Source organism: Pelophylax lessonae, assembly GCF_965119305.1.
Source record: "Pelophylax lessonae genome assembly, chromosome: 12".
In the NCBI taxonomy this organism is placed as follows: Eukaryota; Metazoa; Chordata; class Amphibia; order Anura; family Ranidae; genus Pelophylax; species Pelophylax lessonae.
In genome coordinates, this window is record NC_138779.1 from 216,359,020 (window position 1) to 216,374,426 (window position 15,407).

Here is a 15,407-nt window from a genome sequence, read left to right on the forward strand (position 1 = left end):
CGCAAAAACTGAACCGCGATGTAGCGGGGGATTACTGTATTAACACCCTAACTCTACTAAAAATAAATAAAGAATAAATGACCATAAGGCCCCTTTCACACATACAGTCCGTTCAGTTCATCAGTTCAGTCACGTCAAATGTATCAGTTTTTCATCCGTTTTTCATCAGTTTTTCATCCGTTTTTCGTCAGTTGTCATCAGTTTTTCATCCGTTTTTCGTCAGTTGTTATCCGTTTTTCATCCGTTTTTCATCCGTTGTCGTCCGTTTTTCATCCGTTGTCATCAGTTGACATCAGTTTTTCATCCGTTGTCATCCGTTGACATCAGTTTTTCATCCGTTGTCATCCGTTGACATCAGTTTTTCATCCGTTGTCATCCGTTGACATCAGTTTTTCATCCGTTGTCATCAGTTGACATCCGTTTTTCGTCCGATCCGTTTTTTTGACGGATGAAAAATAGGGCATTCATCCGTTCAAAAAAACGGACATTGACGGAAGTGGATGAAAACGGATGTTAACTGATGATCATCAGTTGTCATCCGTTTTTACATAGAGATGCATTGATGTCCGTTTTTCATCCGTCAACGGATGGATGAAAAACGGACAAACGGACAGCATGTGTGAAAGGGGCCTTAGGCCCGTTCACACTGGGGCGACACTACTTCCCGGGGCGACCTCACAGGTCGCGGCGCGCTGCTCGCACCGCGACCTCAGAGCGGCCGGCACGGACTTCATAACATTTAAGTCAATGCAGGTCTCTCCAAAGAAGCTCTGGACCCTTTTTCTAAGTCGGAGCGACTTGTGTCGCTCCTATTAGAACGGGTCCACAGCTTCTCTATGCCAGGCAACCTACGGTGACCTGTTAGGCGACCAGGTCGCCTGACAGGTCGCCCCAGTGTGAACGGGGGCTAAACCCAACACTAACCATAACCCCAACTCCTAATCCTAAATAAACCTCAAAGTCTTACTAAGCCCGGTGTTCCGTGACAATTGCCTACCCGTGAGAAAAACCTACCCTCCTCACTTCCGGTTGCACGGCACTGTATGTAATGCGGCGTTTACATTAAAACAGCTGTGCTGCAATACGAGTGATCTCCACTCCTGTCCCTGTCACTTCCCTCATCTCGGCTAGTAAATATAAATGCGGCGGCGGCTGTATGAAAAGATAAATCACGGAGCCGCCAGCCGCTTTTATATTTACTAGCCGAGATGAGGGAAGTGACAGGGACAGGAGCGGAGTTGCCTCGTATTGCAGCCGAGATGTTTTAATGTAACCGCCGCGTGGGTAGGTTTTTTCCACGGAACAGTGATAATTTCTTACTCGTGCGCAGGTGCACTAGTCTGCTCCTCAGCTGTTACATTAGGTATCCGGGACTGTGAGCATGCGCACTGTTGCGCTGCTCAGCTGTTCCTGGCCGGAAGTGACGAGGGTAGGTTTTTCTCACGGGGTAGGTAATTCTAACGTTACACCCACAACAGTAAAATCTGTCTGTAGTTGCAGAATAGCATGCTTGTTGTACTCACTGTGTAACTTAAGTGGCGAATCCTCTGCATTGTGTAAAAAGGCTGTTTGATCCTGTATGCACAGATCCTCCCCCTCCTGCATCATCACTCTGGGCAAGTACAGATCAGCACAGTAAGTGTAGTACAGCTGCACATGCTCAGTTTGGTCTCTCTTGCTGGTTTTAGCTGAGCTATTCAGGTCACATGGTATGACATCACATATGTGGGCGTGTATACAGATCCTAAATGACAGCCCAGTCCCTCCCTCCTCCTCCATGCCATGATGTTATATCTTGATTAATGGATGATTTTTTTTTTCTTGGGAGGGTATGTGTGATCAGCATAGGGCCAATCAGCACCTTCCAGACATGTCCAGACAAAGAACTAAGGGTTTTTAAGCCTGATAGGACAATCGTGGGAGAAATTAAAACTCCTCCTACAAAATATCAGCACTCAATGAGACAAGTCACAAGATTGCTCTAATTGCTATATACTGCTGATGAGAAAAGGTATTTAGCGGTTTATATTTACTAAAATAATTGCATTTCCATGTTATGTGTACTGCAGGAGAGCAGATTTAGTGAATGCAGAGTTCTGGGGAGATCAGATATAGAGAATACAGAGTCATGGGGAGATCAGATATAGTGAATGCAGAGTCCTGGGAAGATCAGATATAGTGAATGCAGAGTCCTGGGGGGATCAGATATAGTGACTGCAGGCTCCTGGGGAGACCAGATATAGTGAATGCAGAGTACCGGGGAGATCGGATATAGTGACTGCAGGCTCCTGGGGAGACCAGATATAGTGAATGCAGAGTCCTGGGGGGATCAGATATAGTGACTGCAGGCTCCTGGGGAGACCAGATATAGTGAATGCAGAGTCCTGGGGAGATCATATGTAGTGAATGCAGAGTCCTGGGAGATCGGATATAGTGAATGCAGAGTCCTGGGGAGGCCAGATATAGTGAATGCAGGCTCCTGGGAGATCGGATAAAGTGAATGCAGGGTCCTGGGGAGACCAGATATAGTGAATGCAGGGTCCTGGGGAGACCGGATATAGTGAATGCAGAGTCCTGGGGAGACCGGATATAGTGAATGCAGGGTCCTGGGGAGATCAGATATAGTGACTGCAGGGTCCTGGGGAGATCAGATATAGTGACTGCAGAGTCCTGGGGAGATCAGATATAGTGAATGCAGAGTCCTGGGGAGACCAGATATAGTGAATGCAGAGTCCTGGGGAGACCAGATATAGTGAATGCAGAGTCCTGGGGAGACCAGATATAGTGAATGCAGAGTCCTGGGGAGACCAGATATAGTGAATGCAGAGTCCTGGGGAGACCAGATATAGTGACTGCAGAGTCCTGGGGAGACCAGATATAGTGACTGCAGAGTCCTGGGGAGACCAGATATAGTGACTGCAGAGTCCTGGGGAGACCAGATATAGTGAATGCAGGGTCCTGGGGAGACCAGATATAGTGACTGCAGAGTCCTGGGGAGACCAGATATAGTGCATGCAGAGTCCTGGGGAGACCAGATATAGTGAATGCAGAGTCCTGGGGAGACCAGATATAGTGAATGCAGAGTCCTGGGGAGATCATATGTAGTGAATGCAGAGTCCTGGGAGATCGGATATAGTGAATGCAGGGTCCTGGGGAGATCAGATATAGTGAAGTGACTGCAGGCTCCTGGGGAGATCAGATATAGTGAATGCAGGGTCCTGGGGAGATCAGATATAGTGAATGCAGGGTCCTGGGGAGATCAGATATAGTGAATGCAGGCTCCTGGGGAGACCAGATATAGTGAGTGCAGGTTCTGGGTTTAGTAACTCTTTAACCCTAACCCCTTAACCTAATGGAAAAAAATAATAATAAATTAATATTTATAATAAAACAAATGAAATAAAAGTGAATGGAAAAGCAACAAACGATGCAACAGATGATGATTTTCTCTATTGGCTAATAAATGTAGCACTACTCCCATGGGAGCTGCTGTGTGGGGGTTCCCCTGGGTTACCATTAGCAACAGTAGAATATTCTGACATGTTTCCAAGTGTTTTTACCTCAGTCAAGAACCAGTCCAGTGTCTTTGGTTTTCAGTGTTTTTTTTTTTATTTGTAACTTGGATAGGAGAAGGGATGAGTGGGATACTCCAATAGCTGACTGACGCTGGTTAATGCTGACTGACGCTGGTTAATGCTGACTGACGCTGGTTAATGCTGACTGACGCTGGTTAATGCTGACTGACGCTGGTTAATGCTGATTGAGCTAGTCACAGCTGGGTCGCTTACTGTATTTCACCTTTGACTGTGAAAGAGTCCTTTTAGCTTCCTAAGGCACTCCTTTCCTGAGGTAGCTGACTAATAGACTGCACTGCTGAGCAACTTCAGGACCCTTCCTGGCACCCCCTTTACCCCCCAATCTTCAGGGCTTTACACCTTGGCACCCCCTTTAATGTAACACTCCGGGTTAACTGGCACCTTGATCCCCTTGACCTCTCTTCAGTGGTCCCCTCTCTTAGGCAGACCCCTGGGCAGATGCTTGAGTACTCACAATACTTTTTTTTCCAGAAGTATTCTGCCCAGCAGCTCCACTTGGTCAGCACACACTGGATCCTCCTGCAGCCCAGCTCAACCCCCGGGCCCCTAGGCTGACTGCCTGGACCACCTTCCTCAGCAACAGGAGGAGAGACAGCCGTCACCCTCCTCTTGGGACCTGGCTTCCCTCCCAAAGACACCCTGTCACATGCCCCTTCTGGATTTTTTCCCAATCCAAGGATCAGGGGCAGACTGGCAACATTTGGCCCAGGGGGCAAGTACAAACCAGAGGCCCATGGTGCGTCCCACTTTCCTCCAGCCCCCCCCCCTCCCACTCTCCCAATCCTCCTCCTGAACCCCATTCCAAGCTGAAGCTCTGCTCCAGATACTCTCTACTTAACGGCTGAATCCGGGTTCCTGACCTGGCCATCAGGGGGAGGTTGGGGGGAGCTGGGACAGCTCGGTTGGGGCTGGCCGGGGAAAAAGTCTCCAGTGGGGCACGGAACCTGCCTCTGCTCAGACACAGTTTACACCTGCCATATTGGGGGGGGGGGGGGAGGGGGGGTTTTGGAGGCCTGTGCTTTGTCCTTGTCTTCAACCCACACTCAGTAGGTCAGCGGCAGGAACTTCTACTTCTCTTCACCAGGAATCCTTTAGGCATGTCTGTGGCAGAAGTGGTGCAGAGCGGCCCAGGGGGCAATTGCCCCCCTGCCCCCTGGCCCAGTCCTCCCCTGCCCAGGATGCATTGCAGCAATGCCCACCCACTGGGACAGTCATAAAGCCTGGTGTGCTATTGGCTAGGTTTCCTCCACTGTCCAACAAGGTCCCTAATTGGATACAGTGGGGAGACTCCCCAGACTCAACAGGTCGCACCTGGAAGCACGTGACAGGCCAACTAACAGATCAGGCCCTCCTGATAAGCAGAACAGGGTCACAAATATGCTTTGCCTAGCACCTTCCTAGGAGGGTGCTACATAAAAAAAAAACGACAAAAGCTCAAAATTGCTGTAGAAAAATGCACCAAAATCGTGCATAAAGACGCTACACTCAGGTGTAAATGCAGCCTGGGAAGAGTTGAGGCTGGAGTGACATGTGATCACTCAACTGTCACTGGTGGTATTTCATGGATGACTTTTCAGTAGCTGCATGAGATGTGTGATGAGGATAATTTATTAACAATGTATCGTTCATCAGATGATTGTTGCTGCGTTATCCATAATGCCTCCTTCACTTCTCATTTTTTATTTTTCTCCTGTCACATACTCAGAGGTGATTAAAAAAAAAAAAAAAAGTCCCACAAAAAAGCCGTGATTATAAATCAATGACTCATAAGGGTTATTTTACTAAAGGTAAACAGCTTAACCAATGCTGTATTTTGGCCTAGGCCGACAAGGCCCAGGCCTAGGGCAGCACTTTGCTGGGGGGCAGCAAAAAATCTGCTCCCCTCCTCCACCTGAGATTTTATTGGCCACTGGTTGCTAGAGCCGCCTCTCTCACCCCCTCCTCTCTTTCTCACCCCCCTTTTCTCTCTCTCACCCCCTCTCTTCTCTCTCTCACCCCCTCTCTTCCCTCTCACCCCCTCTCTTCTCTCTCTCACCCCCCTCTTCTCTCTCTCACCCCCCCTCTTCTCTCTCTCTCTTTCTCTCACCCCCCCTCTTCTCTCTCTCTCTCTCACCCCCCCCCTCTTCTCTCTCTCTCACCCCCCCTCTTCTCTCTCTCTCAATCCCCCCCTCTTCTCTCTCTCTCAATCCCCCCCTCTTCTCTCTCTCTCTCACCCCCCCTTCTCTCTCTCTCACCCCCCCCTCTTCTCTCTCTCTCTCACCCCCCCTCTTCTCTCTCTCTCTCACCCCCCCTCTTCTCTCTCTCTCTCACCCCCCTCTTCTCTCTCTCTCTCAATCCCCCCCCTCTTCTCTCTCTCTCAACCCCCCCTCTTCTCTCTCTCTCTCTCTCAACCCCCCCTCTTCTCTCTCTCTCTCTCAACCCCCCCTCTTCTCTCTCTCTCTCTCTCAACCCCCCCTCTTCTCTCTCTCTCTCACCCCCCCTCTTCTCTCTCTCTCACCCCCCCCCTCTTCTCTCTCTCTCTCACCCCCCCCTCTTCTCTCTCTCTCTCACCCCCCCTCTTCTCTCTCTCTCTCAACCCCCCCTCTTCTCTCTCTCTCTCAACCCCCCCTCTTCTCTCTCTCTCTCAACCCCCCCTTCTCTCTCTCTCTCTCTCTCTCTCTCTCTCTCTCTCTCTCTCTTGCCCACCTCTCTCTCTCTCATCCCCCCTCTCCCTCGCTCACCCCCCCTCTCTCATTCCCCCTCTCTCTCACACCCCTCCCTGTCTCCCTTCCTCACCCACCCCCTCTCTCTCCCACCCCCTGTGAAATCTCAGGGGTTCATGCTGGGACTTGTAGTCCTTACATTTTGGAGGGAGTCACATCCGTTAAAAAATGAGTGGGACAATTTTTACATAGGAGAGGGAGGGGGGGGGTGCCCAATTTTAGTCTTGCCTAGGGCAGCACAAAAACAAAATACACCACTGAGCTTAACCACTTACCGACCACCCCATAGCAGTTTTACTGCTACAGGGCAGCTGCGCTGCGCGTGATCCCATAGTGCAGGATCACCTGTTACCTATTGTTTCTGGGGTGTGCATGCGCACCATCAGCGGCCCGCACTCGCTGTGATTGCACACAGCAGGAGCCGATCAGCGGGTCTCGCAGACTGGTTGTCCGCCGGCATCCGCCGATCATCCAGGAGAGAGGGAGAACGGCGGTCTACCTATGAAAACAAGGCAGGTCGCCGTTCTGTCAGTAGGGAAGGCATGGGTCCTGCGTTCTGCAAAGCAGGGACAGGGATCCATGTCTTCAAAATGGTTTGACCGCCCTCCAGTGGATGAAGATAAAATAATCCTTTATTGTGATAATAAATCGGATAAGATGAGCCACCGACAGTTGACGCGTTTCACGATTCAAGATCGCTTAATCATAACTACATATACGCGGGCCTATATGTGAATGGAGCCTTACACTTGTTTAGGGATACATTTAACCCCTTGATTACCCTGGGATGTTAACCCCTTCCTAGCCAGTATCATCAGTACAATGACGGTGCATAGTATTATTACTGATCACTTTATTAGTGTCACTAATGATGCCAGTGTCAGTTAATCAGTTCCAACCCACCGTTAGTGTCAGATTGCCCCCTGCACTATCGAAATCAAAGTTAATGTATGTAATGTGTGCTGCTTTTGCAGGGAGAAGAAAAAGCGAGATTGTTCCCTCTGTACAGAATCCTGTGTTAATTGTCAACATAGAGCTCTGGGCTGTGATTGGATACAGCCGATCAGCAGGTCCCGGACATGAATCATTGGCTGGGAGCTGCTGACACAATACCCATGTCGAATCCCAGCAGGAGTCGGCAGGCGGGGGCACAGGGTACAGGTACATCGCTGTACAGGCAGCCCGGCCGCAATGTCCTTAACTTCTTAACGCCGGTGCCTCCCTGGCTTTTGAAGGGGTTTAAGATGCCGGGAAGCGGGGTTTATGATCATGTGACCACTGTGATTGGAAAGCTTTCCGTTAGCCATAACGGTGCCGGGAGCACGTAGGGCGCGACCTCTTGGCACAGCAGTTTTTACACAAATATGTATATGCAAAGGCCCATCCGCATGCTGTCGGTGGGAGGGCTCTATCTAAAAGGGGCCTAACACCTGGCTATACTACCTACTGTAACCAAACACGATTCTAGTAACAGAACCACCTAGTGGTAAACTAGCTAACTGCACCTGCCTACACTTCCTGTGCTGGAGGTCGCCAGTCATTCCTTTGGAGGCTGGTAAAAGTCTCAAAATAGGATTCTGTTGGGTAGAATTGCATTGTGTGTGATGGCTGGTTCCAATCACACAGATGCAGGATTACTGCTGAGCTTTATTGTCACGAAGCAAACGGAGGCAGAGAAATATAATCGATTGCCGCTGTACGACTGTTGTGAATTTTTCAGTTTCACCCGGAGTACTGCTTTAAGACACCCCGGGCGCTAATCCATTTTGTAGAGATGGGGGGGCTGGACGCGCCCCTCCGCCAAACTCTTCCTGAAGTCAATTAAGACGTTCCACTTCACTAAAAGCTCCACACCGGCCCTACGCGTTCCGTTTTACAGAGGTAACCTACTTTCCTTATACTGCATTATCAGGCTCATGTTTAATTGACTCACCGAGGAGCAAGTCTACGCGTTTTGTGTCAGGGAAAAGCAACGTTCAGGATCAGGGAGCGTCCAGATGTGACCCTCGTTTGCTCAGATTTCAAGTTAATTCCACCAATTCCTACAGTTTTCCTTTTAAACCATTTGTCTCCAAACTGCGGTCCAGGGGCCGAATGCGGCCCCTTGCTTGCCTTCTTCCGGCCCTTGGGGCACTTTTCTGACCATTGATACAAGACACTATTCCTCCCACTGATACCAATAATATAATGATAATATTCCTGCTACTGACTTCAACAATGGGGCACTATTCCTCCCACTGACACCAATGATGAGGAACTATTCCTCCCACTGACACCAATGATGAGGAACTATTCCTCCCACTGACACCAATGATGGGGCACTATTCCTTCCACTGACACCAATGATGGGGCACTATTCATCCCACTGACACCAATAATGGGGCACTATTCCTCCCGCTGACACAAATGATGGGGCACTATTCCTCCCGCTGACCCCAATGATGGGGCACTATTCCTCCCACTGACACCAATGATGGGGCACTATTTTTCCCACTATACTGGTATGGACTGGGTAATGTGTTAGGATCTATACTGGTATGGACTGGGTAATGCGTTAGGATCTATACTGGTATGGACTGGGTAATGCGTAAGAATCTATACTGGTATGGACTGGGTAATCTGTTAGGATCTATACTGGTATGGACTGGGTAATGTGTTAGGAAGGAAAGGATGTTGCATCATTTGATGGAAATGAAAATTATCAACCTAAAGAGGGCTGAATTCAAAGACACCCCAAAAATCAAAGTGAAAATAATGATGCAGCAGGCTAATCCATTTCGCTAAAATGTAATTGCAGGACCTCAGAATGGTCCTCAGTAGTTTGTATGGCCCCCACGTGCTTGTATGCATGCCTGACAATGTCGGGGAATGCTCCTAATAAAACGACGGATGGTGTCCTGGGGTATTTCCTCCCTGATCTGGACCAGGACATCACTGAGCTCCTGAACAGACTGAGGTGTAACCTGGCAGCGTCAGATGGACTAAAACGTAATTTCCCGAGGTGTTCTATTGGATTTAGGTCAGGCGAGTGTGGGGGCCATTCAATGGTATCAATTCCTTCATCCTCCAGGAACTGGCTGCATACTCTCTCCACATGAGGCCGGGCATTGCCGTGCACCAGGAGGAACCCAGGACCCATTGCACCAGCATAGGGTCTGACAATGGGTCCAAGGATTTCATCCCAATACCTAATGGCAGTCAGGGTGCCATTGTCTATCCTGTAGAGGTCTGTTCGTCCCTCCATGGATTTGCCTCACCACACCATCACTGACCCACCACCAAACCTGGTCATGCTGAACGATGTTACAGGCAGCATAATGTTCTCCACAGCTTCTCCAGACCATTTCACTTCTGTCACATGTGCTCAGGGTGAACCTGCTCTCATCTGTGAAAAGCACAGGGCGCCAGTGGTGGGCCTTCCAATTCTGGTGTTCAATAACAAATGCCAATTGAGCTCCACGGTGCCGGGCAGTGAGCACAGCGCCCACTAGAGGACGTCGGGCCCTCAGGCCACCCTCATGAAGTCTGTTTCTGATTATTTGGTCAGAGACATTCACACCAGTGGTCTGCTGGAGGTCATTTTGTAGGGCTCTGGCAGTCCTCATCCTGTTCCTCCTTTGCACAAAGGAGCAGATACCGGTCCTACTAATGGGTTAAGGGCCTTCTACGGCCCTGTCCAGCTCTCCTAGAGTAACTGCCTGTCTCCTGGAATCTCCTCCATGCTCTTGAGACTGTGCTGGGAGACACAGCAAACCTTCTGGCAATGGCACGTATTGATGAGCCATCCTGGAGGAGTTGGACTGCCTGTGCAACCTCTATAGCAGTAGTCCCCAAACTATGGCCCTCCAGTTGTTCAGGAACTACAATTCCCATCATGCCCAGCCATGTCTGTGAATGTCAGAGTTTTGCAATGCATCATGGGATGTGTAGTTCAGCAACAGCTGGAGGGCCGTAGTTTGAGGATCCCTGCTCTTTAGGGTCCAGGTATCACCTCATACTACCAGTAGTGACACTGATCCTAGCCAAATGCAAAATTAGTGAAAAACAGTCAGAAAAGATGAGTAAGGAAAAAATGTCATTGGCCTCCACCTGTAAAACCATTCCTGTTTTTGGAGGTCGTCTGATTGTTGCCCATCTAGTGCACCTGATGTTAATTTAATTAACATCAAAGCAATTGAAACTGATTAACAACCCCCTCTGCTACTTAATTGACCAGATCAATATCCCAGGAGTTTAATTGACTTGATACTATACTCTGATTAAAAAGTGTTCCTATCATTTTTTGAGCAGTATATATACAGCTTTTTTGAATAGGTTAATCAGCACCATTTCCTGCACAAGGCCATCCAGCGCCCAGGGCTAAGATTCCGAAGTGCGTCCCTCCTTCCCTTAGGGTCAGGGTACCCACATCCCTGCAATAAACCATTACGCCCAGGGCACTTGACCCTCCTGCCCCCTGTCCCACCCCCGAGGCCGATTGTTGGCCCATTCTGATGGCAGCGGTGAATTTTGAGATTGCCGTATGAAAAGTTACAAATGCAAATGGTGTTTTTTTTTTTTTTTTTTGGATGATTGCAATTAAGTAACTTGGCATTTCACTCTGAGGCCCCGTTCACATACAAGCGACGCTACTTCCCGGGGCGACCTCGGAGCGGCCGGCACGGACTTCATAACATTGAAGTCTATGGCGGTCGCCTCCAGGTCGCCCCAAAGAAGCTCCGGACCCTTTTTCTAAGTCGGAGCGACTTGTGTCGCTCCTATTAGAACGGGTCCGCAGCTTCCCTATGGAAGGCGACCTACGGCGACCTGTGAGGCGACCAGGTCATCGTACAGGTCGCCTTAGTGTGAACGGGGACTGAAGGAATTTATTATTTACTTCCTCTAGGATTGGTGGAGTTGTTTTTTTTTTTTTTTCATCTCTGATAAATTATCCGTTTTTGACCTTTACATAGACGGGCCTCTTGGGGCCACACATGCGTAGCGATCTCCGGATTTTATGTTGGGTTGTGAATTCTTATTTTCTGAAGATCTTGTGAAGCGTATGAGGATGTGATGTGATGTGACCGGCCGCTGCCTGCCGGCTGGAATAAAGAGTCTGCAGATGGAAGGGCCATGAATTATGAATGTATATTGCTGAGCTGCGTTCCTGCACTTTGCACATACCCATAATGCTTCTTACTTTTTCCAGGCTCGTGGTTCGGACACCCTGGATACCGCCACAGAAGGAGCGGGGCGCCTCATATCCTCGGCAGCGCCCACCAGTGTCAAGGGGAGGCCAACTAAGAGGTACAGCGTGGGGGGGGGGGGACTTCAAATTATAAAATCATTTCAAGGACTTCAGTATAAACGCATTTTGCTGTACCCTATTTACATTGCCGTATCCTGTACAGATCTCTAATTGAACCCTCTAGTGCACGGGGCTCCAAAATGTATAAACAAAGGGCCACTTTACTACACTTTAGACCTCAGAGGGGCCGGACTGTGGCCTATGGGAGTGCAAAATGGTGTCAGTGAGAAGAATAATGCCCCATCATTGGTATCAGTGGGAGGAATAGTGCCCCATCATTGGTGTCAGTGGGAGGAATAGTGCCCCATCATTGGTGTCAGTGGGGAGAATAGTTCCTCATCATTGGTGTCAGTGGGAGGAATAGTGTCCCATCATTGGATTGAGTGGGAGGAATAGTGCCCCATCATCAGTGTCAGTGGGAGGAATAGTGCCCCATCATTGGTGTCAGTGGGAGGAATAGTGTCCCATCATTGGTGTCAGTGGGAGGAATAGTGCCCCATCATTGGTATCAGTGAGAGGAATAGTGCCCCATCATTGGTGTCAGTTGGAGGAATAGTGCCTTATCATTGGTGTCAGTGGGAGGTATAGTGTCCCATCATTTGTGTCAGTGGGAGGTATAGTGTCCCATCATTGGTGTCAGTGGGAGGAATTGTGCCCCATCATTTGTGTCAATGGGGGGGGGGGAATAGTGCCCCATGATTGGTGTCAGTGGGAGGAATAGTGCCCCATGATTGGTGTCAGTGGGAGGAATAGTGCCCCATCATTGGTGTCAGTGGGAGGAATAGTGCCCCATCATTGGTGTCAGTGGGAGGAATGGTGCCCCATCATTGGTATCAGTGGGAGGAATAGTGCCCCATCATTGGTATCAGTGGGAGGAATAGTGCCCCATCATTGGTGTCAGTTGGAGGAATAGTGCCCCATCATTGGTGTCAGTGGCAGGAATAGTGCCCCATCATAGGTGTCAGTGGCAGGAATAGTGCCCCATCATTGGTGTCAGTGAGAGGAATAGTGCCCCATCATTGGTGTCAGTGAGAGGAATAGTGCCCCATCATTGGTGTCAGTGGGACCAATAGTGTCCCATAGTTGGTGTCAGTGGGAGGAATAGTGCCCCATCATTGGTGTCAGTGAGAGGAAAAGTTGCCCCATCATTGGTGTCAGTGGGAGGAATAATTCCTCATCATTGGTGTCAGTGAGAGTAATAGTGCCCCATCATTGGTGTCAGTTGGAGAAACATTGTCACAAGGGCGGGATAAAAGTAAGCAAAGGGGCGCAGTTTGGTCTAGTGACTGCTAAGGAAAGCTGTTGGCAGAGACAGAGGCTGAGATAAAACCTCAGCCACATGGTGCATTGTTTTGAACCAGTCATGCTTGACTGGTAGGATTACATTGAGCAACAGTAAAGCACAACCATTGCCTGTTGGTATAATCTAGTTTCCTTTAAGGGCTTCTGCATTCTGCATGCGGTTCTTGAAATATTTGTATGGCGCTGACCAATTGTGTTTAGTTTTACAAGGTCGGGCGCTGGACTATTCACATTACTCCCTACACCGTAGGAGCTTACAATCTAATAGGGTCATTACAGTCATACACCAGTATTTCATTAGGCACAACTATGGTTGGAACTTAACCTGCCAGTTTATTTTTGGATTGTCAGAGGAAATTGAGCGATTCTGATGTTGCAACAAACAGAAACCTCGCCAGGGATAACCGCATGTGTTACATTACGATGGAGAAACAAGGAAACCTTTGTTTTTTTTTTAGCTTTGCCTGTTGCTTCTCATTCATCGAAACTCCATAGGCACTTAGAGGTCGCACTATAAAAAATAAATAAATTGCGTACCTTTTCATCCATAGAAACCGCATATAAATTTCTTCTGTGCAACTGGGGCGAAAGCGAATGTTTTCAGGCTAAAATCTCTACAGATCACATGTTTGAATGGGGAAAACAGTTCATTTTGGCCACTAGATGGAGCTGAGGAGCTGGCTTCAGGGTTCGGCCAGACAGCAACTACAAGCCCGAAATGCGTTGAATACTGTCTTTGGCAAATAAAAATCAGCAGGGGCCTATTAGACTCCGCTGGCATTCTGACTCCTTGACAGTTTTAGAAAGTTTATATGGGTGACAGGTACCCTCTATATGGGTGTCAGGTACCCTCTATATGGGTGTCAGGTACCCTCTATATGGGTGTCAGGTACTGACTTTTTTTGTGTATTGTGACTTTTGTGTTTAGGTTTTTATTTTTGTAATCTTTGCTTTCATTGTCACTTTTTTTTGTTTTTTTTAGGGTGACACGTGGCCCTTTTGTAAAGCTGGCAGACTGCGCTCATTATCACTATGAAAATGTTAATTATGGCCCGATCCAGGTAAGGAACACACTTTATTATTCGTATATTAAAGTGTATCTCTAGGGAAAACCTTTTCCTGTTGAGTCTCTGGGACAGGAAGTGAAGGAAAGTTTATCAATGAGCAATAAAAAACCTGTCAGGGGTTTAAACCCTTCCCTATTCTCTCCAAATCCAAAATATGTTTGTAGAAGCCAACTCTCCCGGATTTTTTTCTGGGACTGTCTCGGATTTTTCCTGGGACTGTCTTGGATTTTTTTTCCCCTGGGACTGTCTCAGATTTTATTTTCCTGGGACTGTCTCGGATTTTATTTTCCTGGGACTGTCTCGGATTTTATTTTCCTGGGACTGTCTCGGATTTTTTTTTCCTGGGACTGTCTCGGATTTTTTTTTTTCCGGGGACTGTCTTTGGATTTTTTTTCCTGGGACTGTCTCGGATGTTTTTTTCCTGGGACTGTCTCGGATGTTTTTTTTCCGGGGACTGTCTTTGGATTTTTTTTCCTGGGACTGTCTCGGATGTTTTTTTTCCTGGAACTGTCTCCGATTTCTTTTTTCCTGGGACTGTCTCCGATTTTTTTTTCCTGGGACTGTCTCGGATTTTGCTGGCCATGTCCTGCGATCACAGTGCCACCTTTTGATTCGGTTATTGCATATATCAATTATATAATAAGTGTTAAGTGTTCATTATGGTAAAATCTGATCTCCCGCTCCTGTCTCCTGGCAGTGATACAAGTAGCACAAGCAGGGGGGAGAGATCACAAACTGTATAATTAAAAAAAAAAAAAAAAAAATTAATCTCTATCTTTTTATTAAAATAAACAAACCGTATAATAAAGAAAAAATAATCTTCACCTTTTATTTTTCCTGGGACTGGCCAGGATTTTGCTGGCCATGTCCTGCGATCCCAGTGCCACCGTTGATTAGGTTATTGCATATATCAAACGTGTTCATTATGGTGATCTGGGGCAGTGAGCGGGCAGCCCCTGAATAATTAGAGGCGGGGTGTGGACAGGTCACTCTTAGTGGGTGGGACTGTCTGGTCATTAGCCAGGCTGTGGGCGGAGTTAACTGATTATACTGGTAAGTATGCATTTGTGTACCCAAATAGGTAGAGCTGTGTTCTTACGTTACTATCTCTGAAACCATTGATCTAAATCTGATCTCCCCTGTCTCCTGGCAGCGATACAATATAGCACAAGCAGGGGGGTGAGATCACAAACTATAATTAAAAAAAAAAAAAAAAATCTTTAACTTTTTTATTAAAAAAAAAAAAAAAAGTATATTTTAAAAAATAATCTTCATGTTTTATTTTTTCCTGTGACTGTCTTGGATTTTTTTTCCTGGGACTGTCTTGGATTTTTTTTCATGGGACTGTCTTGGATTTTTTTTCCTGGGACTGTCTTGGATTTTTTTTCCTGGGACTGTCTTGGATTTTTTTTCCTGGGATTGTCTTGGATTTTTTTTTCCTGGGACTGTCTTG

The 15,407-nt window shown here is 47.9% G+C and overlaps 1 protein-coding gene across 6 annotated transcripts in view; it reads left to right on the forward strand.

Moving 5' to 3' along the window:
• ARHGAP33 (Rho GTPase activating protein 33) overlaps positions 1–15,407 on the forward strand; it is an 86,137-nt gene that overhangs the window by 17,006 nt on the left and 53,724 nt on the right. For all 6 annotated transcript variants that reach the window (XM_082273410.1, XM_082273411.1, XM_082273414.1 and 3 more), the window contains exons 2-3: positions 11,487–11,584; positions 13,870–13,948. In XM_082273410.1, coding sequence (XP_082129536.1) covers positions 11,487–11,584; positions 13,870–13,948 — 177 coding nt within the window. The remainder of the gene's footprint in view (positions 1–11,486; positions 11,585–13,869; positions 13,949–15,407) is intronic.